General features: G+C 44.4%; 2 protein-coding genes across 8 annotated transcripts in view; both read right to left on the reverse strand.

Annotated features, from left to right (window-relative positions):
* Nucleotides 1-10,122, reverse strand: part of KDM3B (lysine demethylase 3B) — a 56,624-nt gene extending 46,502 nt beyond the window's left edge. Inside the window, exons 1-2 of one of the 6 annotated variants that reach the window (XM_062627733.1) lie at nt 9,850-9,997; nt 225-359 (exon numbers count right to left, since the gene is read on the reverse strand). Coding sequence is in view for 3 of the 6 variants with exons in the window: in XM_062627730.1 (XP_062483714.1) it covers nt 9,850-10,032 (183 nt within the window). In the remaining 3 variants the exon portion in view is untranslated. Of the gene's footprint in view, nt 1-224; nt 360-9,395; nt 9,580-9,849 lie in introns of those variants that run through there. The other 5 variants (XR_009966467.1, XM_062627730.1, XM_062627731.1 and 2 more) reach the window with 5 other exon arrangements.
* Nucleotides 10,123-11,167: 1,045 nt separating this feature from the next.
* On the reverse strand, nt 11,168-22,216 carry LOC134168253 (C-terminal-binding protein 2). 2 transcript variants are annotated; one of them, XM_062627724.1, is made up of 9 exons: nt 21,964-22,215; nt 21,151-21,305; nt 20,916-21,060; nt 18,387-18,593; nt 17,562-17,776; nt 16,621-16,751; nt 16,346-16,473; nt 15,699-15,819; nt 11,168-14,643 (listed from the first exon to the last, which is right to left on the reverse strand). In XM_062627724.1, the coding sequence occupies exons 1-9, from the start codon at nt 22,010-22,012 to the stop codon at nt 14,472-14,474; spliced, it is 1,323 nt and encodes a 440-aa protein (XP_062483708.1). In that variant the 5' UTR covers nt 22,013-22,215; the 3' UTR covers nt 11,168-14,471. The 2 variants fall into 2 exon arrangements, with proteins under 2 accessions (XP_062483708.1, XP_062483709.1); XM_062627725.1 differs by lacking the exons at nt 20,916-21,060; nt 21,151-21,305 and having other exon boundaries at nt 21,964-22,216.
* Between the last annotated feature and the right edge of the window lie 223 nt (nt 22,217-22,439).

A 22,439-nucleotide genomic window follows, 5' to 3' on the forward strand; every position in this document is an offset into this window, starting at 1 on the left:
ATAGACATATTGGTCTTTTTCATCATGTGATACACAGGTTCTAAACATGCTTTATAATAGGAAAAAGTATTGCAGCTTATCGCATTAGAATTTGTACAAAGGTCTAATGTAGATGCCATCTATGAAAAACAAAATCTTTACATTTTTTTTATACATTACAAAAAGCAGAAGATGGCAAAAAATCCAAGTTCAAAAATATCCCTTAAAATGGTCTTAAATTTTACCTAGTTTTGAAAGGAAGGATGGTCCATCAGTTGCTAGAGAGTAGCCAAAGACCCAGGTTCAATTCCCTGCTGCATCAGAGGCTTCCTGCATGACCTTGGTCAAGCCATTTAGTCTCACTGGCTGAGTTTCCCCATCTGTAAATTGGAATAATAGTACTTATGCCCAGAAAGGAGGCACTAGTAGGAGTCTGTTGCAGACTATCAAGTAAAACTAGGTAACAAGGTGGTTCATGACTTCTTACTCATGACGCAAAAACAACTACATTATCAACATGTGAAAGAGGAAGGAACGGAAGGGTAGACACTGAGACTGACCTTGGGAGACATCTGAGGTCTCATTCAGCTAGAACCATCATTAAATGGGATTAAAAAAGAAAACTAAACCTACTGTAGTTTTCTAATGCAGTCAAGGTATTACTTTGGAATTCATTACATGAAACAAAGATACATCAGTGCTTAGAAAACTTTTACCTTCCAATCCAGTAATCATGCTTCAAACTATTTCCTACAAGCAAAGGCAAAAAAATCCAATCTGAAGTATATACAGACACACAAACACACTAGGTGCTTCATTGCAGCTGATTCCCAAACCAAGAAAATTAGAAAAAGAAACTAAGGAGAAAAGTCCTCCTCCAAAATAATTTGTATCAAGGCAGATAAAAAGTAGATTTCATCACATAACCAAGAAACCACAGTTATTAGAACAATTATGCTTAAAGGCTGATACTGATTAAGTCACTATATATTTAGTGAAGACATTAAATATATTATTAAAATTAGAACATATACCCTGTTTTTATATTTCCTTGGCACTTTCCTATGCTCATAGCACATACTGATTATTAAGCAAAACAATCTAAACCACCTTTGACAGGAAAAATCCTAGAGGGCATAAATAGTATTAAACCATCAGCAGCTACAGAAATGGTAACTCTGCTAAAGTCATTACATTAAGGGTAGTGACCACTAATAAATGGCTACGAATATTGCATTCCTTCCCTCCAGCATATCAACCGAGCCACACAGCTTGGTGTCACTGGCAAACTTGCTGAGGGTGCATCAATCCCACTGTCCATGTCACCGACAAAGATGGAGAACAAGACCGGTCCCAACACCAACCCCTGAGGGACACCACTCGTTCTTTATCCACCGAGTGGTCCATCCATCAAATTGATGTCTCTCCAATTTAGAGACAAGGATGTCGTGTGGGACAGTGTCAAACGCTTTGCACAAGTCCAGGTAGATGACATCAACTGCTCTACCCCTGTCCATCAGTTCTGTAGCCCCATCATAGAAGGCCACCAAATTGGTCAGGCAGGATTTCCCCTTAGTGAAGCCCTGCTGGCTGTCACCAAGCACCTTGTTGTTTTTCATGTGCCTTAGCATGCCTTCCAGGAGAATCTGCTCCAAGATTTTGCCAGGCACAGAGGTGAGACTGACTGGTCAGTAATTCCCCGGGTCATCCATTTTCCCCTTCTTGGAAATGGGGGTTATATTTCCCTTTTTCCAGTCGTCAGGAACTTCACCTGACTGCCATGATTTTTCAAATATGATGGCCAGTCGCTTAGCAACTTCATTCACCAGCTCCTTCAGGACCTGTGGATGGATTTCATCAGGTCCCATGGACTTGTATACGTTCAGGTCTTTACGACAGTCTTGAACCAGATCCTCTCCTACAGTGGGCCTAGGGTCTTCATTCTCACAGTGCCTGCGTCTTCCTTCCAAGAATTGAGTGGTGTGGTCAGAGCCTTTGCCAGTGAAGAACAGTTTTGGGTTGTGGGGGTTTTTTTATTACAGGTTTTATATTCTTCAGCTGCTACAATACTACTACTGAAGCTTTCCACAAAAAATATGACAAAGCTTTGCTAATCCACTGCTACAAAGAAAGAGCAGTAACCTTCCCGTTTAAAAGTTACCTACAAACATCCATGGGTAGATATGGATTAGATACTTTAAGGCCCTGTCATTCTCTGCTTGAAAAAAAGATTACCATCTCTTCCAAATAGAGAAATACAGGTCTCACACCTTTAATTTATACCTTGGAACACTTCTGTATAACATTTCACACCAGGAAAAGACAGCCTACACACTGAGCGCAAAAAATCAACAATTCTCTGATAAAACATTCATTTGACTGAGGGCCTTCATAGGAATATGTTCCAGAAAATAAACTGATTGAGAACAGTCATTAAACATTGTAACCAACACCGGGACTGCCAAGTTCCCCAGAAAGATCATATGCTGGGAAGCTCTGCAAGCACGCTTGAAGGCAGAACTCAAATTACCTTGACAACTTTGAGAAATTGCCTCAGATCAGAGCACAATACAATCATGCAAATAAGCACAAGGTGCTAAACAAAGGCAGAAACCACCAGTGACAGGACAAGCATCAGTTTTATAGAAAAATAAAAGCAAGCAGGTACAATGGGTCATGAGGTGGTATACATTCAGCTACCTGCTTAAAAAAGAGGACAGACATGTACATAAATGTCTATGTACACCTGAAGCAACTGTCTCTCTACTTAGCTTCGCTGCTAAGATACTTATGAGCAGTTTGGGTCAGAACAACAGGAGGCAGCAGAAGAAAGCACACAAGAATGACTAAAGGTCTAAGAAGCTGAAACTTTGGAGTGGTCAAATTAGGTTGCTTTATCAAGAAAACATGAGACTGAAAGGGGAAATTAATAATATATTCTTCATGAAAGGCCTGCCAGAAAAGACAGTGAATCCCATTTGATCTGTCTACTACAGAGATAAGACAATATTGGGATTACAATTCAACTAGAAATATCTGGGTAAGAAAATTTGCTTGGATGAGAATTGCAAAACCAGAAGCAATGAGGAGACTATGCAGCAACACTGTAAAAACCTCTATTAGCAGAGAAGGAAAAGAGAGGATCCAGAAACTTGTCAGGAATGGCACTGGTAGACTTGATGATGGTTTCATATAAGAGAATGGAATGATAACACAGAGAGAAGGGGGGGGGGGACGACATGTGTTGTTACTGTTATTCAAAGGTGGCTACTTCTATGAGCAAAAAGTGACAGAAGACAGTATGACATGGCAAACCGAATTAAGTTGTTGGGGCCAGTGCATTAGTAACTATTTGTACAGCCATTTCAAACAACTACTGAAACAATGAGCTTCCTAGAATTTTAAATATCTTGCCTGGCATTATGATTATTACATCTGAAGCCTGAACAATGCTCTGACACCACAGTAACATACAGCAAGCCCTACAGTAAAATTTAAAGTACAGAAATACAGCATATCTAAAAAATATGAGTTTATTTACATTGCTCATTTGACACAACAAAGATGATAAAGTTTCACGTTGTTTTTTTATTGTTGGGTTGTGGGGTTTTCTGTTTTCTTTGGGTATTTTTACTTTTGTTTAACAAAGGGCAAAAAAGAAACATTTCAAGATTAATAAGTAACAGAATTATAGCGGGTATCAGGAGCAAACACAAAACACCAGCGTAGCTAAATTCTGTAATCATCCTAAAACCCCAGGCAGTTCCAAGCAGGACCCAGTTTATTAACGTAAAACAAAACAAAACTCCACCAAAAAAAAAAAACAAAACCAAAACAAAACAAACACCACACTATATTTCAGCAAAAAATAGTAGAGAAAACCATTCCTGAAAATACTGGTCTTCAATACCTCTTTATGTGGCTCAAAAAGACATGTATTTAGATGAGTCAGGTTAAGTAGGTAGGAAAAGAACGACAAAGTGCCAAAACAAGAGAATCTTGCACAGCACTCTGTCAGTATCTCATTTCTTTCAACATTAGAGCAGTCCCAGCTTGAGCATCATTACTGACCCTCACACTGGTCACACACATGGAGGAAGATGTCAAGGAGTATCACAAATGTGAGTACCACAGCTAAAAATCAGTGCTGGAATCTACACACAAGCTACAACATGCAAGGGAAGAAGCATCATCTTTGGGAAGGGCCTACCCCGTTTTGCACAAGTGTCACTTGAGTCATTTTAGAGCACACTGCAACTGCCACTCTCCTGTTGTAACAAAAATGAGCAATGCTCAGAACCATCTATGAGCAGCCCTGTCAATGCCTCTGCAACACAAAGCCAGCCCACAACCTTAATTACCACAGGTACGAATGTGACAGCAATCTAGTTTGGCCTCAATCCATCTAAAATACCTCTTTACCTAATGTCTGCCTGCATCCCAATCAAAGTATCATAAAAACCGACTTCAGTGAAATAATAGCAAGACAATTTTTTGAATACTGTTTCTTTCTGCACCTGCAGAGATGATGGTATCTGCTGTTTCACAAAACAAACCAACTAGAAAACAAAGAAAGCTATTCCTAATTCCAAGGATTCTACAACCCAATTATCAGCAAGAAAAAGATGAGGAAGAAAAAGCAACATCTTGAACTGCAGGTTTGATAGCCAGACTTTCAAATGATTTAAAATTGGTGCTTGCATAATTGGCAAATACAACACCTGAATTTGAAACTAAGGAAGGAAAAAAACTGGTAACTATTAGTCTATTCAAACAACACCAGTGGTTTGCCAAATATCAGAATAAATTTCAGGTGAGGAATGAGGTAGGGAGCTGCAGAAAACAAGAATGTCAATAAATGGAAGGAGTTAAAAGTGAAAGAAAGTTTTAACTACATAGCTTACGTATGATATGAAGGACTTTTCCGTACTGCATCTAACCTGAACTTGAGTATCCAAATGGCACTGCACTGAAAATGAAGGCGTCCGGAATTTACAAGCATCTAAGAGCAATGATAAAAGCAGGATGGAAAATTATTAGTTTTAAAATGGCAAGTATTGGAGCAGTAGAATTATTATTTCAAGATATTAATAATGTCACTGATAAAACTGGCATAAAATGTATCAGATTTCTTTACACACATTCCTGCCTCAAATCTAACAGTCCCTTATGCAGGCCAGAGACCCACAGAGCTTGTCTAAGGAATATGTAAAAAGTTGTTTTCCTACGGGGGGGGAAGAAAAAGCAAGCCTTGTGTCTTATGAAGTTGAAACTACAGAACAGACTTCTTGAAGCAGTTGCTTGATTAGAACACTGGCCTCCCCTTTTCATCCAAAGTGTTTAGGAAATGGAATGCCATCAGAGATTAACACAGTAATAACTCAAGACAAAACTCCCACTTTCCCATAATCATCTGCATTTCAAGTAGAAGTTTCTCCATATACAACAAGTCCATGTGTTTTTACCTGCTATGAAATAATCAGTACACTTGAAACCTGACAGAAAAGAGTATGCAACTGCTAGCACATATCCGACAGAATTCCTGCATCAGGCAGTGCCCTGCAGTCACACCAAGAGGCATCAATAAACGATGCATTTCAAACTTCTAAGTAGCTCCACTGATACTGCCACTGAAAACCGAGAAATCATCTTAGTATGGATATTACAGAAACCTGACTGTCTGCAGCCATTTGAATGATGAAATGGACTCCCAGGGGCCCACCTGTAGCTCAAACCCCTTGTCACCATACTGAACTACCCCATACAAATGTACCATTCAGCCTTTTGGGTTTATCTGAAGTGTAACACATACAACACCTTAGAGAAAAACATACCAACAAATGTGTTGGCAGGCACCTACATTATGATTATATGTACTAGTTTTCAATTGCTGAATTTTACTCTATTTGCGCAGCTCTTACAGAGTCTACTGCTTTCTGTATCCATCACTAAAATTACAGCTAAATGAGGTGACCATATATTCACTGATCAGATCATAAAACATGGTTTCTGCTTCCCCAGCTTATGGCATTTCATTTGGTAAAATGCAAGCCCTGGTCATACCATGTCAACATTGTCCACCCATGAAAACAGACTGCCAAACTGCTGTGTTTTGACAATGATGGGAGAAAAAAACTAAGGTCTTGCCAAAGCATAGTTTCCTAGCCTTTTCTCCTTGTTTTGGCTGTTACATTTCAACACTACAAAACAATACTCACAAAGGTCAAAACAAGTAATTTTGATGAAATGTCTGAATCTCTTCTGCCTGTAATTGGTACTTCTTCAAAGGCAGAAAGGTTGATCCACAAATGCAAACACAAGGAGCTCCCTGCAGACTTTGCCAGTGCACAGTAACTTCCCAGCTTTCACTTGCAAAAGCTGGATCTGAATATTGCTAAGAATTTAACACTACAATTTTTCCTATCACTTATATCAGTATAAATAAAACTTGTAGATGCAATTACAATTAAATATAAAGATGGGTTAACTCTAGAAAGAGATTCCTTGAATATCGATTTTAAACAGTAAGTCTATTTTAGCAGCAATTTTCAAAGCCAAATAACCCTGGTTCACCAAGACTGAACCAGTGAATCTGAAATCTTTGATTCTGCTGCAACAAACACCGCAAAGGAGGAAGAGGCCAACCCTCCAAAGTCAATCCAAGGTCAGTGAGCTCTACAGAGCATCCACTATCAGATGAGCAAAAACTTATTTTATATCCCTTTGCTGGCAAATATAGAGCAGTCATGCTGTGCATGACTTTACAGCTAAACATCATTTCAAAAAACTCACCTGGCAGCACTCAACAACTTTGATTCCCTCAACAGATGCACAGGGATCTCCACATCTCACCAGTGCAAGACTGGGCAAGGCAAAGGGGTGGACTGGGTGGGCCTTTGACCTTGTCCAGTACAGATACTCTTTCACTGACACGAAAGTAAAATACTCATTTACTAATACTTGCTGTATTAGAGGCAGCAGCTCTCCTAGAAGCTTACCTTCTCAATCTAGAGCTTCCATATTTCTACCCAGACTTCCCCAAACAAGTCCAATAGGTTTAATATGTATTAAAATTACTGCACATGTGCAGATTAGCACAGCATGTGTTCAATAGTGTGACGCTTCTGGAATATCAGAAGCGCCACATAAACACTACATATGCACAGCGAACATCCAAAGTGGGCACTTCCATAACCCTCAGGAGTAAGGCAGTTCAACTAAACCTCTTGACCATGTACTGTAATTGCTATCATGTGTCAAGAAATTACAACAAGTACCCTCAAATAAGGAAAAGGGGGGAAAAAAAATGAAGTGACAGGGACTTTGAGTGTCTTGGTTAACAGAAAGACAGGAGACAGCACAGTTGAGAAGGTACCCAGTACAAACAGAATCTGTGTTGCATAAGAACAGCTCTGCAAAGTTGTTACTGTTCCTTCTCCATTACCTGTATTTTGGGGGAACAGTCCCAATCCCATTGTCAGCCCTGATAAAGCCACTACTGAGATCAGTCCTACCATTCCCTCCACAGCCACCATCTGCCCTGCCCCTCGCTATTCAGCGGGCATGACACATGGACACCAGTGATGGCATAAGACTGGGAATGTTCCTCAGCTTGAGTCTCCACTCCAGTCCTCATCTATAACTTCATAACCATTTCAGATCTGCCAAGACCCTTTCAGAGAATTTTACAAGTCACACTGAGTTACCTCTAACTGCAATGACACTGCAAAAAATGCCAAAACTGCGTTTTTAATAAATCATGTAAACTTATACTTACATAAGCTAAAACCAAAGAGGTATTCCATCCACTCACACATCATCCCCACTCCTTGCATTTCAGTAGTATAAACAGTTACAGAATCCCTCATGACCCTGTTGAGCCCCAACCCAAGAAGAGTGTAAGTGGAGTCACAGAAGACATTGCTCACCATATGAATGAAAATTTTTCAGTGTGGATGTCTATCACACACAGGAAGGCTATCAGAAAAAACCTTCTGGCACAACAAGAATTTATAGTGTTTTGTACTTAAGTATAAAACACTTTGTGCTTACTCTACAAAGTATTGCAAAGCAGAGGGAATGTACATCAACTACTTTTGCAGTCAGCTCTCATTCGATGAACTTTTTTCCCTTGAAGAGCTGCATTTTACTTGCTTTTCCAAAACCCTGTATTTTATATATATTTTTATATATTTTTAATATACTTTTCTACTTGCTTTGCAAATAAAGTATGTTCAACATGCTGCTTGTTCATAAACATCTCTTTTACAGCAAAAGGCATTAAAGATATGCCTACTGGTCTTAACAACATCCACCCACCCTAGTTTTCTGCCTTTAACAGCAGCAGTAGGAGACATTATTTAGTTGATTTTTACCTTCCTAGGGTAGTCTAAAAGGTTGGTCAACAATGACTGACAAGGAAACAAACTCTTACCTTTAATTGAACAGATTCACTGGAGAAAAAAAAAAAAAAAAAAGGAAAACACCCCACCAATTCTTCCAGCAAAAGAGCATAAAACCAACACACCAAAAATTCCCTACATCATACTCAGATTTGGGATGGATTACTCCAGAATGCAAGAGTGCTGACAATACACTTGTCAAATGCAGTCTGCTACAAAAGTAGCTCTCCAGAACAGAGACAACACATTTTGACGTTTCTCGTCTCAAACACTTGCCCCATTTTCCTTTGAAGACCCCCTTTCTGCATGTTAAGGTTTTCTTTCCCCTCCTTAAACAAAAAATGGAGCAGCTAGAGTGCATCACCACAGCTCCCAACTGCAGACACGGGGTGCCAGGGCACCTGGCTTCACCAAACTAAATCCAGCACACCCCTTCCCACTGATGGCACAGTTGAAGTACTAAGACAAGGCCAAAGAAATCAGCATCACTGCAGAAGTCAAGGCAACTTCTCAAAATTGGAACTCTGCAAAGAAACCCAAAGAACTTACAGTAGTAACAACAAATGTTTAATAAAGGTCATCAAAAAGAGAACTAACAAGACTCTTCACAAACACAGAACTTCATGCCTTCCCCCCCGTGGGTCTATTTAACAATCACAGTTCTCAGCAGCATACCACCAGGTCTCTGAAGCATACCATTGCTCACAGCAAATATCTGCAGAATTGGCATACACAAAGAGATACATAGCTCAGGCATTTTTGAAGAGCTCTTTTTAAGATCTCCACACATGCATCTCACTGAGCTATACTTGTGCTGTTATCTTGTCCTGAACTCAGGACAACTAGAAGCAAAACAAGTAAGTGCTAAAGACTGTTTAAACACATTATATGAAGCACGAATTCTTACAGCTGAAAACAAAATCTGAGACAGAATGAAACTGATGATCCCCACTCAAAAGTACACCTTCAAACAAGAGCATCACTTGGGCTGCTCGAGAAAACTCAGCATCTTACTGAGGAAAAATAAACTCCAACGCTCAAAAGTTACATACAGATGGATCAGCACCAAAACGCAGAAACCTCCCAGGCACGAGTTTCACACGTCGATTACCTCCAACCACCGCACCCGAAGCCACTGGGTCCGCTCCGCCCCAAGCAGACCCGTGTCCCGGCAGCTTCAGGACCGATCCGCCACCGCGCCCGCCGCAGACCGGCCCCGCCGCCCCTCAGCCCGCAGCGCGTCGCGGCAGGCCCAGCGGGGAGTCCGGGGCGACCGCGGAGAGCCAGCACGGCGCTGCCACGACCCGCACACAAGAGGCGGCGCCCCGCGGCCCCGGCGCCTCGCCCGCAGCCCTGCACGGCGGCGGGAGGCCGCGGCCCACGCGGGCGGCCCGACCCGCAGCGCCCCGCCTGCTGCTGCCCGTCGTCCCAGTCCCAACACCCCCCGCCCCCACCGCCGGGGTCTCACCGCCAGGTCCTGGGGCACGGCTCCGCTCATGGCCCGCACCGTGCCGCTCCGCCAGGCCCGGGAGGGCAGCGCAGGCCCCGGCCCCGGGCCCGGCTCCGGCCCCACCGCCTCGCCCTCGCCGGGCCCCGCCGCCAGCAGCAGCAGGAGCCGCTTCCCCACGGGGGAGGCCGCCGCGTCCGCCATCCCCAACGGGCTGGAACCTCCTCCGCCGTTGAGTCGCCGCCGCACCGAGACACCGAGGAAGCGCCTGCCCCGCACTTGGCCTCCGAGCGCCGCCCGCCCCGTTCCCGGCATGCACCGCGCCGCACTTCTCCCCCCTCCCCTCCTCTGCCCCACAATGCCCCGCGCCACCCCGCCCGGAGCGCGCTGAGGTCCTGCTCTCCGAAGGCGGTGCCGGGCGCGGCGGCAGCGCAGGGGAACCGGAAGAGTGGCGCAGCTGAGGGAGCCGGGCGGGCCGGGCCCCGAGGAGCCGCCGCAGGCGCAGGAACGCTCGTAACGGCGAGCTCAGGCTCCGGAATTACCCCAGGAGTTGTTACGGAGGTGAACGCAGACAAAACCCCGCTCGGCAGCTCCAGGTGCGGGCTGGCAGGAGGAGCTGCTGCCGGCCCAGAGTGACAGCAGTGCCTCACAGGTCCGGGGCTTCGCTTGTCGGTGAGGCAGAGTTTGAAAAGGCGTTTATTTAGGAGGCGATTAAGATACAGAATTGTTTTGCTAATGGTATGTGGCTGTCGTGGTGAGCTGATACATGTGAACAGTTCTCATGTAGAACAGCACAATGCCCTAAAGCCAACCCTTTTTGGCGTACTTGGGCAACCACAGAATCCTTCAGGATCCAACACTTAGAGAAATGACACACAACTTTACATCTCTCTACTTGCACTGTGAAGACACAATAGCACTGACAGACACTGGAATCGGGAGCAGATGCTATCTTCCATACCAGGACAAGGTATGCTCTGGAAGTGCCACACGTGACACTGAATTAACAGCAGCAAAGGCAAGTTGCTTTCTTTCACTTTCGTTTATTCAAAGAGATTGTACCAGGCAGTTTTAAGTAGATGACAACATTTTATCTGTGTTAATTCCTGGTTAGGGGGATGCAAAATTCACTGGGAAATGGGCAAGGTAGCACCAAATACCGATTTGTACCATGCGCCTGTCCTCACAGTGCATCTCATGATTTCATCTCATCATCTCTACTCTTTACAGTGTGATTTTAGTCCTGATGTGTCACACAGATAAGATACTAAGACCTGCATCAAGGGCAGCTCAAAAGACTTTCTGTAGGTAAGGCCACCCCTTCCATAGACAGCAGTCATGTTCTTTAGAGAACTTTATTAAAATATATCCAAGAAGTAATCAAACATTTTCTAACAAGGCAGGAGAGAACTGAAGTGAGAAAAACAGCTGTACAGAGGACAGTGCCGGAAGGTTTAGTTTACATGCTTTATTTCAATATTTCACAGTTTAGTCATTGTCTACAAAAATATATTTCTGAAACTCTGAATCCTCTATAAAAAAGCAGGTCAGCAGCAGTGACCTTGACAAAACAGAAAGTACCTTAGGACAGTGTGAGCACCTCCTGTAAGCAGATTAGTGCAGCTAGGACACTCCTGCCTCACCGTGGCAGACTTCTGTTCTTTGGGATTAAAGCTCTGCACTAGTTCTGAAGGAAGGCATTAAAACAAACAAATTAAACATCAGTCCTTCCACTTCTCTAACCTGCAACAGCTTGGGAAGGAAGCTGCAAATCCAAGTGTCACACATGAGAGCGTGGACACTGGACCGGGCACTCGGGGGATGGAGAAGACCACAGAGTACCTAAGTACTGGAAATCCTTTCTTTGTGTGTGCTATCTGTTCAGAATAACCTTTGTCTGGTAATAACAGATTCAGTCTATAGGTAGAGGGACAAATGCTGTATAAGCAAAGTAATCCTAGACACACAAAGAGAGCCCTTGTCCTTCTTTGAGGTCATGATAAGGGTTCTGTTTGTTTTTACCTCAGTATTTTCTGCTGCAGCTTTAATCAGGGGGGAAATTGCCTTCATATACAAGCACAAGCTTACAGAGTGTTGGCTAGAGCAGAGCCACTATCAGTGCTGCCACCTTCAATTCCATAGTACCCATAGCTGGAAATATTACATCAATCAATTCCCACTAGGGAATTACTAGCCACCAGTATGTCTAGGCACCAAAAGTGAGAACTGAGAAACTCAGATGTCCCTTAGATGAGATCTTTCCACTCTTCCTCTGCTCAGTTGATTGGTCTATAGAGAAATTTGAAGTTAAGAGAAGAAGAGAAAAAAAGAAATAAATTGCTGCCTCTTAAAAAAAAAAAATAAATCTATCTTGCACTGTGCTCTAGAAGAGACACGGTCAATGTACTCCGATTCTCTGTAGTCACAAAGCTCGTAACTAGAAGCCCCTTACCACAGAATAATCTCAGACCTGAACCTCTAAGCAGGGCAGGAATTTTCAGCAGCGATTAATGAAAGAGCAGTTGCTGACAGATTGTGGTAATACACAGAGGATGAGCTCTCAGGCCCTGAAAACTATTCCCCATCTGCCTGGCAGAACAGCTTTCTGAGCTACTAGCATGTAAAACTTAGATTTCTTAGAGGTTAGAGAACTCAAGAAGGTGCTGCTGGTTATTTTCCACCAGTCCCAGTCTCATCTGCTAAACCTGAGCTGCCAAGGAGGTATATGAATTTTAAGTAGAATCAGCATCATCCATGAAAACACAGAAGTGAAGAACCTTCACCAAGACAAACACCTTATCAAAAAAGACACTCAGCACTAGAGAACTAATACCATCTCACTAATGCTAAACAGTTAAAGTGTAAAATCTGTAAGAAAACACCTGAAGTTTACTTCTTCGTTTTCCTTTCTTGAATTGTGAGGTGTGAACGGTTGGAGGGGAAAGGAATTAATCACTTCACTGCATCAGTAGCAAGACATTATATGAAGGCAGTTGGAGAAAAATTTAAAACCAGGAAAAAAAAAAAATCAAAACCCTGAAAACTTAGTGACTGTGAAAGCTTCCCTCAGCTTCCCAAACAGCCCAACGAGAGGATCGTGTCCACACCTCAAACTCTATTTCCAGTCTATTCCCAGCTGCTCAGCTTCCAGTCACAGACACACAACAGGGAGGCAGACCAACCCACACAGGGGGGATGCCTCCCACATAGCACCGACTTCAGTAGGCCCACACAACATGAACAAATCAATTGTGAGTTGTTACATGTTGTGCATGGAAAGGCTGTAGCTAAAGTGTAACAAGGTAAAATTAAAGGAAGATGTGGAATTAAGGATAATCTTCTCCTGTGGAACCCATTTTGCTCCATCCCCCTCAAAGAAGTGATTCATACTTGATTATTTGGAAAATGGGAAAATTCTTGAGAGCAACAATCCTGCCTTGGCTTCCAGTGACAAGCTAAGAGGGTTCTTTCTCCTTTAGTATCCCAAAGCTTACTCGTGTAAAAAAGAAAGAAAAAAAAAAACAAAAACCCCAACCAAAACACCACTGTCCTGCCCTGCCCACTGTTGGAGATGCAGTGTATTGTGGGAGAGCTGGCGTAATTTGCTCAACCAGTGAAAGCTGCCTTCTCCATCAGCACAGGAACCGGTGCTATGTTACTTCTAGTTGATGCAGTTATGGAAAAAAAAACCAAAACAACCCACAACCAAACTGTAGCACAAAGCTTAGAATTCTAACATAAGAGATACCTTGATACCTTGTGGCTAACCACCACCGTCAGACTGTGAGGTACCTGTGTGCGAGGAACAAGCAACTGCAGTTGCAAGTTACTGCTACCTGCTGTCTCCCAGGGCAAGTTTTTCCCACTTCTGGATTCTCTAACTCTTCTCTGAGTGAGACAGACTCCAGGGTGAACTACTCTGAAGCCTCACAAACACAGTGGTCACCACAATATATCTGATGACAGTTTGAGCCCTTCCAAATTATTTACAGGGCTGGCTTTGAGACTGTTACTTTTAACCTCAGGCGTAGTACTGCATAGACTGAACTTTGTATGGTCAACAATGAGCAATGCCTGTTCTCACAGGAAACCTTAATTAAAACAAGCAAAGTAACACATACAGCTGAGCCTAGGCTGCATTCTACCAAGGGCATAATAAAGACAGTAGTCACAACTTCTCCAATTCACTAGTATTTTCTTTGTACTCCCCATGGCTACACTTGAGAGGTTCAACCAAATTAAATGTAAGCTACAAGTCACAACTGAAAGGTGTGCACTGAAGTCTGGTGTTGGGAACCTTGAGGGCCACTCCTGATCAGACAGCTCCACTTCAGTGTTTGACCCCACAAGGACAGTTCCCTGTCACAGACAACCGGGGTAGATACATGGGAAAATTCATTTGTTAAACTAAGTGTTTCCAACAGGAGGCAAGGTCACTGCTGTCCTGCCCCAGGGAAGGGGAAAGATTGAGGGTTTAAAACTAACGGGTTAAAAATAAAGGCAAGAGCTAAAGTTTGCCAGTAATGAAATGCATTCTCCTGTCCTGCATGAACAGGAAACAGTCTCTGTAGGGTGTTAAAGAAGGTCCTAGGAAGAGATGCTTTCCTACTTTTATCTGCTGTGAGATGAAAGGAAAGATGCTGCTATTGGTCAGCAGGAATCTCTCTGTCTGCATCCAGTTTGCTTGTCTCTCCTGGGGAAGGGGTACGCGGTGCAGGGTGGGAAACAGGAGGGATCCCGTGAGCTACAATCCCTTCCACTGCTGGCGGTTCTGGCAGTGCAGGGGTGGCTACTCCCACTACTCCTGGAGGAAACCTAAAACCAACAGAAACAGAAATTACAAGCTTGCCCAACAGTTATTCAAGGGGCAGGGAGCTATGCCCTCAGGCGCCTGCTGGATACAAACCCATCTTTCTAACAGAAATGCTCTGTGACAGAACACAGGAGAAGTCTCCAGAGCTGAAGAGTAGCAGTTGTATCCTAATGACACCCGTTCATAGATGGGTCATGTATTCAGCATTTAAAAACTGGTACAAAGTTTATCTCCAGTGGAAAACAGCATAAGGTGTTGTGTGAAGGTACTCTGAAGGGCTAGAAATTCCCTCTCCATCAGCTGGAGGAGCACAAGCTGCCAGTTATCCTTCACTGGACTCCAAGACAGAAAAAGTAAGGAACCGAACTAATAAAAACAGCTACAGGTGAGATGAGAAATAGGACAGTAATAGTCATTAATTGCTAATGAACCATTCTTCCATTACTTCCCATTCTGCCTCCCTATGCTTTCTCCAGAAATATATTTGAACCTCTGTATGTCTCAGAGAAGGGAAGAGAATGTATGTCTTACTTTGCAGGTGGAAGAAAAACAGAAGGGAAGCAACCTGCCCAGAATCACCTGGCAGGTCTGTAAGACAAATAAACTGAAATATACTCTTATTTAGGCCACTGCCCAAATCCACCAGACAATGACTCTTTAATACTCCATATATGAGCTAGAATTGAGAAGTGTGCTTTGTTTATACAACTCTAATGATACACACAACTTCTAATCTTCAAGATCCAGACCTCTTTTTCTGGTACCAAACAGGCTTTCTTATATAAGGAGATCTCTTGGGCAGGTCTTGCAAGGATTTGGAAAAACAAACCAGTATGCAGCTGGAACTAAATATGACCAAGTAAATGTTAGATCCTAGTACAGCTTCAGAAGCGCTGCTGTTAAGTTTCTGGAAAGAGTTCATATACAGAGCATATAGAAACAGAAACAGCTTGCAGCTACAAGTTTGGGTTCTCAAACCAAAAGAGGGATTCTGGCCTATTTCAGTAGGAGATAGGCTTGAAAGCGGTAACTTGTACAACCTAAATACACATCTCACCTGTAAGCTGCAGCTCCATTGAGTTCTGGGTGGACAGCTGCAGGATCAATACTGGACCACTGAGCTGCTAGCAGCAAGTACTCCTTATTAACACAGTTCCTCAAAGCATCAGGTATGTGACCTGCAAGAGTACCAAGAATTACAAAAAAACCCAGGACTCAATTGGAAAGGGCTAGTCCCCTGAAGCATTTAGAAAGGAAAGTAAAAAGGAAACACAAAGTTTTTTTCCATCTATCTCCACAGGGTAACACTGGGCAGGAGAGATTCTTCTGAACAGCTAGTCTCTGGAGAATACAAGGAATTGATCCTTCCTTCCCACTTCTGTGATCTTACAGAAATTATCTGCCACAAACTGCAATTGCCAAGCCTCACCTTCCCCAAGAGACAGTATGTACTGCTCCAGAAAAATGGTGTACAGTATAACTGTCAAAGGAATTATTGCAAAGGATGTACTAGGTATAAGGTTTTCCCAGGGAGGGAAAATGCCACTCCAGCATTAGTTACAAGACAATTACCAACTTACACGCCAGTTTTAGATACCAGTTACTGAGCCTAAGTTTTCAGATCAAGGAGTGTAAGCCTTGCAGTGAACTAACAAAAGAACACTCTGCAGTAGCAGCTGCAGAGCACACAGTCTTCCTCATTACCTGTAATAGCTCTGCGGATCTCTTTAGCTGCATCTTCTCTGGATTCAATGGACGCCTGCTCACTGTACCAGGCAGTGTGAGGGGTGCAGATCACATTAGGCGCATCTTTTAAGGGACCCTGAGCAAAGCTGCATGGGAGAGGGGAGGAGGGAAACAAAAAAACAGATAACCCATCTGTACTCTTGGGTATCACTGTAACTCGAATATCAAAAAGCAAGAGTCATCCAGTGTAGGTGAGTCGCATGCTAGCAGTAGGCATGCAGGTGCAACATTACCTGAAAGGCTCAGACTCGTGCACATCCAATGCTGTTCCTCTGATTCTCCCCTCTTTCAAGGCTTGTGCTAAGGCTTTCTCATCTACCAGCCCTCCCCGGGCTGTGTTCACTAAGAAGCAACCCTGGCGCATCTGGAAGAACAAAAATATTAAGTAGTTTGAGAATGAGGCTTTTCATGAAAGCTAGGTGAATCTTTGAAGTCTACTGGAAATGAACAGGAGCCTGCAGTGATTAGATGAGGCCTGAATGAACTAGGGGTGCTCTCACTGCAAAGTTAACCACAAGGGAAATGCCTGCAAGCAATGCTTGAGAAATTTGCTTTAAAAATGTAGAAACAATATCACAAGGGCAAAAGTGGAACTCTCAAATTCTGCACTCCATATTCATCCTACTAAATTAAAAAAGAAAGAGGACATGAATCAAGTATCCAGCTTGTCACGGTTTAAGCCCAGCCGGTAACTCAGAACCATACAAAACTGGACTACAGCATCCAGATGTCTCACATGAAAGCACTGATAAACATTCATAGACTAGTGGAGCAGAGCCCGAGACTGATTTTGCAGTGGGCTTGGGCAGAGAGGCTTTGGCAGAGCCGTGTAAAGAAACTTACACAGTCCCAGCCACAGCACATCTGGCTCTAAAAGCCAGTCAATTATGCAATTTAAAGGTAATCTGAAATTATTGAATCACCTAAAGCATTTTTTATAGGTGAAGTTGCTGGGCAAGAAGAGCCAATCCTATTCTTCTCCTAACGTGAAATTCTATACAGCACAAAGCACAAGCACCCGGATCCACACACTCCCAGCCTCCGAGAGGCAGCAGCAGGAGGCACATGACAGAGGCAGCAGGATTCACATGCTCTCAGCCTCTGTGAAAGCAGCAGTTTCTGTTTGCATTCATTTCCACAGTGTTCTGTGGGGGAAATCAAGCTCCTGCTGCACCTGTTTAATAGTGAAGTCATTGATGAGGTGATGGTTATGTTCATTCAGGCTGCAGTGCAATGTGATGCAATCGCTGTGCATTAGTAGATCCTGCAGGGTTCCTACTCGCTGTAAACCCAAGGATCGCTCCACTCCATCCGGCAGATAGGGATCATAGAAAATCACGTTGAAGCCAAAGGACTTGGCTCGCAGAGCCACTGCCTGTCCAACTCGGCCTTCACAAAAGAAAACCCACAATCATCAAGGAAAGGTAAAACAAACTTTATAGACAAGATACTGGGGTAGACTGGGAGCCTACACTGGACTTTACTGTCAGGGCCAAAGGTAACGCAGCCCTGGAAACCCCTCAGATTGCCACAGGGATCCAGAGGAGGTTATTCAGTGCTGATCCCATATGGCTAATTCTAGTCCTTCCCCATGCAACATAGCCAGAGCTTAGCCTAGAAGGAGCTCTGTTTTTCCAGACAAATCTGGACCCTTAGCCAGAAGCAATAATAATCTGATTACACGAACCTGGGGAAAGAACTGGTAGCTTTCAGGTGGCTTTGTCACAGGGCCTAGCACTCAGGGAAACAGTCACCAAGAAGAACTGTCTAAATATTCCAATTCTTCTAGCCATTTGAAAATAGAAAAGAAATCCCCAATCCCATGGCATATACCTAACTCTTGAAGATAGCCAATACCACAGAACAGGGCACTGGTATTCCTTACAAGTCAGTGCATTTCACAATACTGTAACATTGTCACTTGTTTTCAGCCTGTGACTCTCACATTCCCAGAAACTTTCACAGTTCACTTTTCAGTCTAACAATTCCCATCACTTACCTAGTCCAATGATGCCCAAAGTCTCCCCACGGATACGCACAGCGCCACCAGCCACCTCTCGAATCTGTTCTACACTTGAGGCTCGATTCCCTTCCCTCATAGCCTGATGTAGCCAAGTAACACGGCGATAGAGGTTCAAGATGTGGCAGAGTGTAGAGTCAGCAGTCTCCTCTACTGAAGAGGAAGGGATGTTGCAAACTGCAATGCCTACAAAGCCATAGAGGTCATATAAGATTTTTAGCATCACAATGCTAAACCAGCATAGAGCTCTTCAGACATAAGTGCTGAAAGATAATTCAGTGCTCCAGAACCACTGCAAAGAGACAGGATTCATCTCAGAAACTCATTCACAGAACACAGAAATGACCACCAGCTTTTTAACCCCAAGGAAATAGCATTCCTTCCTTATAAATGTCCATTTCATTGACACACTCACCACAAAAAGAAGAAAAAAAACAAAAAACAAAACAGACTGAAATAAGAAAACTGGTTCATACTAGTGATGCAAGAAACTGACTTTTATAAGATCTGCATCCAAAAAGATGCACTCATTCCAGAGAGAGTCCTAACAGATTAACCAGCAGACTGAAGAAGAATTAAGACAGATGGTTGAGCTCTTCCGTGCCTCACAGTCCAGATGCTCACTGCAAGCATCAGCTTCCCCAGGAGCAACAATAAGTAACTAATTCATTAAACATAGAAAAAAGCCACAGGAGCCTCTCTAAATCCATTTGAAATTATACTCAAAAATGGCAACATGTAACACTCCCACTCTAGAATAGCATACAACCACAAGGGGCCATAAAACCCATGGCTAGAACTATTGGGTAAATTACAAATGCAAACTGAGTTAAAGTCCTGGAAGCACAAAATACTGTCAGAAAAGGGAAAGATGGAACACTGTAGCAAAATCTGGTCTTTCCCTGTTGTGGCTGTCCTTCAGTCAACAATCCAGCTGGGAAATAAAAATAATTAGATTAAAAATGGTCTCTTCCAAAATGCAGCCATCACCACTTGCCAAACCAAGGAAACTCTCCCCCTCAAAAGTCTACCACCTATCCTAAAACTAGGCACAACATCTAGGCAATGGTTGAAGGCACAAAAAATTCAGCAATGCATCACTCTTTTGTAAGCCCCTTACAGAGGAGACATTTGACTAAATTCAGACTATGTTCTCCCAAGAGAACTAGGGAAATCTCTACAAAACCCTTTGCAATTGCGCTGTAATACCACATAGACTACTCAGAGACAGGAGAAGACAGGGAAACCTAACTTCTTTTAATCTCACTGGTTACCACCTCAGTCAACTTCAGACAAGCCACATGCATTCATCTCTTACACAACTAGACACCAATTTGTGTTTACATGCAATGTTATGCCTAAATGTAAGAAATGCAAGCACACACAATAGCCCTTCGTTCTGATTTGAAGACTCAGAACACATAAGGAACAGTATCTTACCTCAGAATGAATTAAAGGGCCTGGGTAACTAGGAAAATAACCATTAGTTGTCCATGATAAAGGAAATCTGGCCATGCCTGAAGGTCATCATAGTACCTCTCCAAAGCGAAACTGGCAAGCAGCAGTCTTGACGGTGAAAGAATTTTACCCATTCGTTTCTCTTTGAGTTAATTAGTGTAGAGTGGGGGAAGGCTTTGAATCAAAGATATGGAAAGTGGAAAAGCCCAAGAGTAGATCAGTTTCCAAACTCAGCCCAAAAACGTAATGGCTGGATGAGAACCAGAGACCTTGCCAGGAACTCCTGAGCCTTCAGTTGAATCATTCAGACCAGAAGACCTAATTCAAGCACTAGACAAATAAGCACTCCTCTTTTACTTGCAATTCAGCTGCTCTTACAGTCCAGAATTTGTCACACCTACATCAATTTTACATGCATTTAAGCGTAATCTAATCTTCATTACATTAAGAAAGATTTCAAATCACTTACACAAGCCCAAAATAAGAAGGAACAGGGTACTTAGATGACCTACATCACCTGGGGGACTACAAGGTCTGAAAGTCTCACTGTCTGGCAGCTTTGGTCACTTGATCCAGACTCTTCACATACATAGGGCTCTAAAGGAATCAGTAATAGCGCTGAATCAGAACCTACATGCATATAAAAAAGTAACAGGAAAACTCACTTATCAAGTATTTACAGTGAGTTTATCCTGTACCAGTATTTGCAGGCTGCTTTTGGATGTCAGTTTGCCAAATTCTTTTCTCACAAACAACCTAAAGCTGCCTCACCAAAAGTTACCTGGACGCTGTACTCAGGTTTCTGAATCCCAAACAACAGGAGAGACACTGACACCTATAGCAGAGCAATCTGAACTAAGAATCTTTTGTTCAAGCCACCTACTAACTTCGATATCGTCAGCTTCCTAAAAATGTCCGATATTAAGCAGCTTCAGATCTTTTTACATAGAAAATCTAAAATGTACTCTGCTATAAAACAGAAAAACATGTGCAGTGTTCCAGTTCCCATTCAGTTCTGATCACAACAGAGCTCTAACGGTGTCATCATACCTAATTCTGCAGCGGATTTGATGTCAACATTGTCATAGCCACTGCCAATGCGCACAATGACCCTGAGGGCTTTGAATTTCTCCAGATCCTGACGAGAAAGGGTAATGGTGTGATACATCAGAGCTCCTACTGCCTCATTCAGCACCTACAACAAAAACCAGGGCAAATCAGTCTGCTTCAGTTAGCCCAAGAGGCAGAGCTCTATGTCTGAATGCTCGCACATTTTTGTGCCCACCTTTTCATGGATTTCCTGAGTTGACTGAGCATCACAAAATGCCACTGTAGCAACATCCTTCAAGATGGGCATCTCCACAGTGCAATCTCGTCCATCCAGGAGTGCAACCAGTGGCCGTGTTGGCATTGGGCCATTCACAATAGGAGGCCGTATGCCTATTAAAAAAGTCAGCAGGAGTGATTACATGAAAGACAAGAATTCTGAGTCTCATTTGCTAGTCCAACAAGTCATTAGTTCTGTTCGAGTTCTGTAGTACTTCGGAACGGATTAGTCAACGCAAAAGAAACAGTAAACAAACAGGGACATTAAGCCAGAGAAGAAAAAAACCCAAACAAATCCAAACAAACCCAAACCCCTGCCACCACTATAAAAAGAAAAATAAGCCGCGTTTTATCAATCATGAGATAATTGGCCTGCTCAGAAACACGCCTCCCTATCCTAGCTTCTCAAAAGTAGTTACAAAGCCGCTTCAGGCCTACTGCCCGTTAACTAGCCCCTTCCCTCCCCAGCGTGCCAAGACACAAAGTCTGTTTCCTGCTTAACAGCGCACAAGAACCCATACGCTCACGGGCCCTGACAGCCGCGGCGTTCCCCGCCGCGGGCAGCGTGCTGCGGAAGCGCCGGGTGGAAGCGTGCCCGCAGGCGGCAGGACCGGACAGGCGGCCGCCGCGCAGCGCCGCTCGGCGGGGAGAGCAGCTGCGGGCCCGCGGCCCAGCCGCACAAGGGCGCTCTGCCCTGGCTGTTGCTGCTCCCCGCCGCCGGGCGCGGCCCCACGCGGCGCTCCGCAGCCGGAGGCCGCCCGCCCCGCCTCACCTTCACAAATCCTGTCCAGCCGCTGCCGCTTCACTTTGTGCCGGTCCATGGGCCGCGCCGGGCCGCGCCACCGCTCAGCGCCGCGGAGGGACACCCCGCCGCTCGCCTCCGCCGGCCCCCGCCACCAGCGCGGACGGACCTACCCCGGCTCCCGGGAGGAAGCGGAAGAGCCGGGCCGCGGCCCCGTGCCGCGCGGCCCAGCCGCCACAGAGGTACCGCGGGTTGGGGCGCCGCTCGCTTCCGCTTCCGGTCCGCCGCGGCAGCCCGCCCCACAGGCCCTTGCGGCGAAGGGGCGTCCAGGCGCGCCCTCATACGCCTCGGTCACGGCGGTGCCGGGCCGCGAAGAAACCCGGAGCTGCGCTGGGCACGGCCCCGCCGCCCGCGCTCCCCCTGTCCTAGCGCCGGGCGGGACCTGCGCGGAGCCCGTGCCACCGCCCGCGGGGAGGGGCTGCGCGGCCTGGGCCGCCCCGCGCTCC

This window comes from Pezoporus occidentalis, unplaced genomic scaffold (assembly GCF_034315485.1).
Source record: "Pezoporus occidentalis ecotype Australia unplaced genomic scaffold, CSIRO_AGI_Poc_V1 ctg305, whole genome shotgun sequence".
Taxonomy (NCBI): Eukaryota; Metazoa; Chordata; class Aves; order Psittaciformes; family Psittacidae; genus Pezoporus; species Pezoporus occidentalis.

Excerpts from the sequence above, each read along its gene's own strand:
- LOC134168253 (XM_062627724.1), bottom strand. The coding sequence starts at position 22,012 with ATGGACCGGCACAAAGTGAAGCGGCAGCGGCTGGACAGGATTTGTGAA. Across the intron at positions 18,594-20,915 it reads CAAATCCGCTGCAGAATTAG|GCATTGCAGTTTGCAACATC; the intron begins GTATGATGACAC and ends ATGGCTTTGTAG. Across the intron at positions 16,752-17,561 it reads ATGACTTCACTATTAAACAG|ATGCGCCAGGGTTGCTTCTT; the intron begins GTGCAGCAGGAG and ends TTGTTCTTCCAG.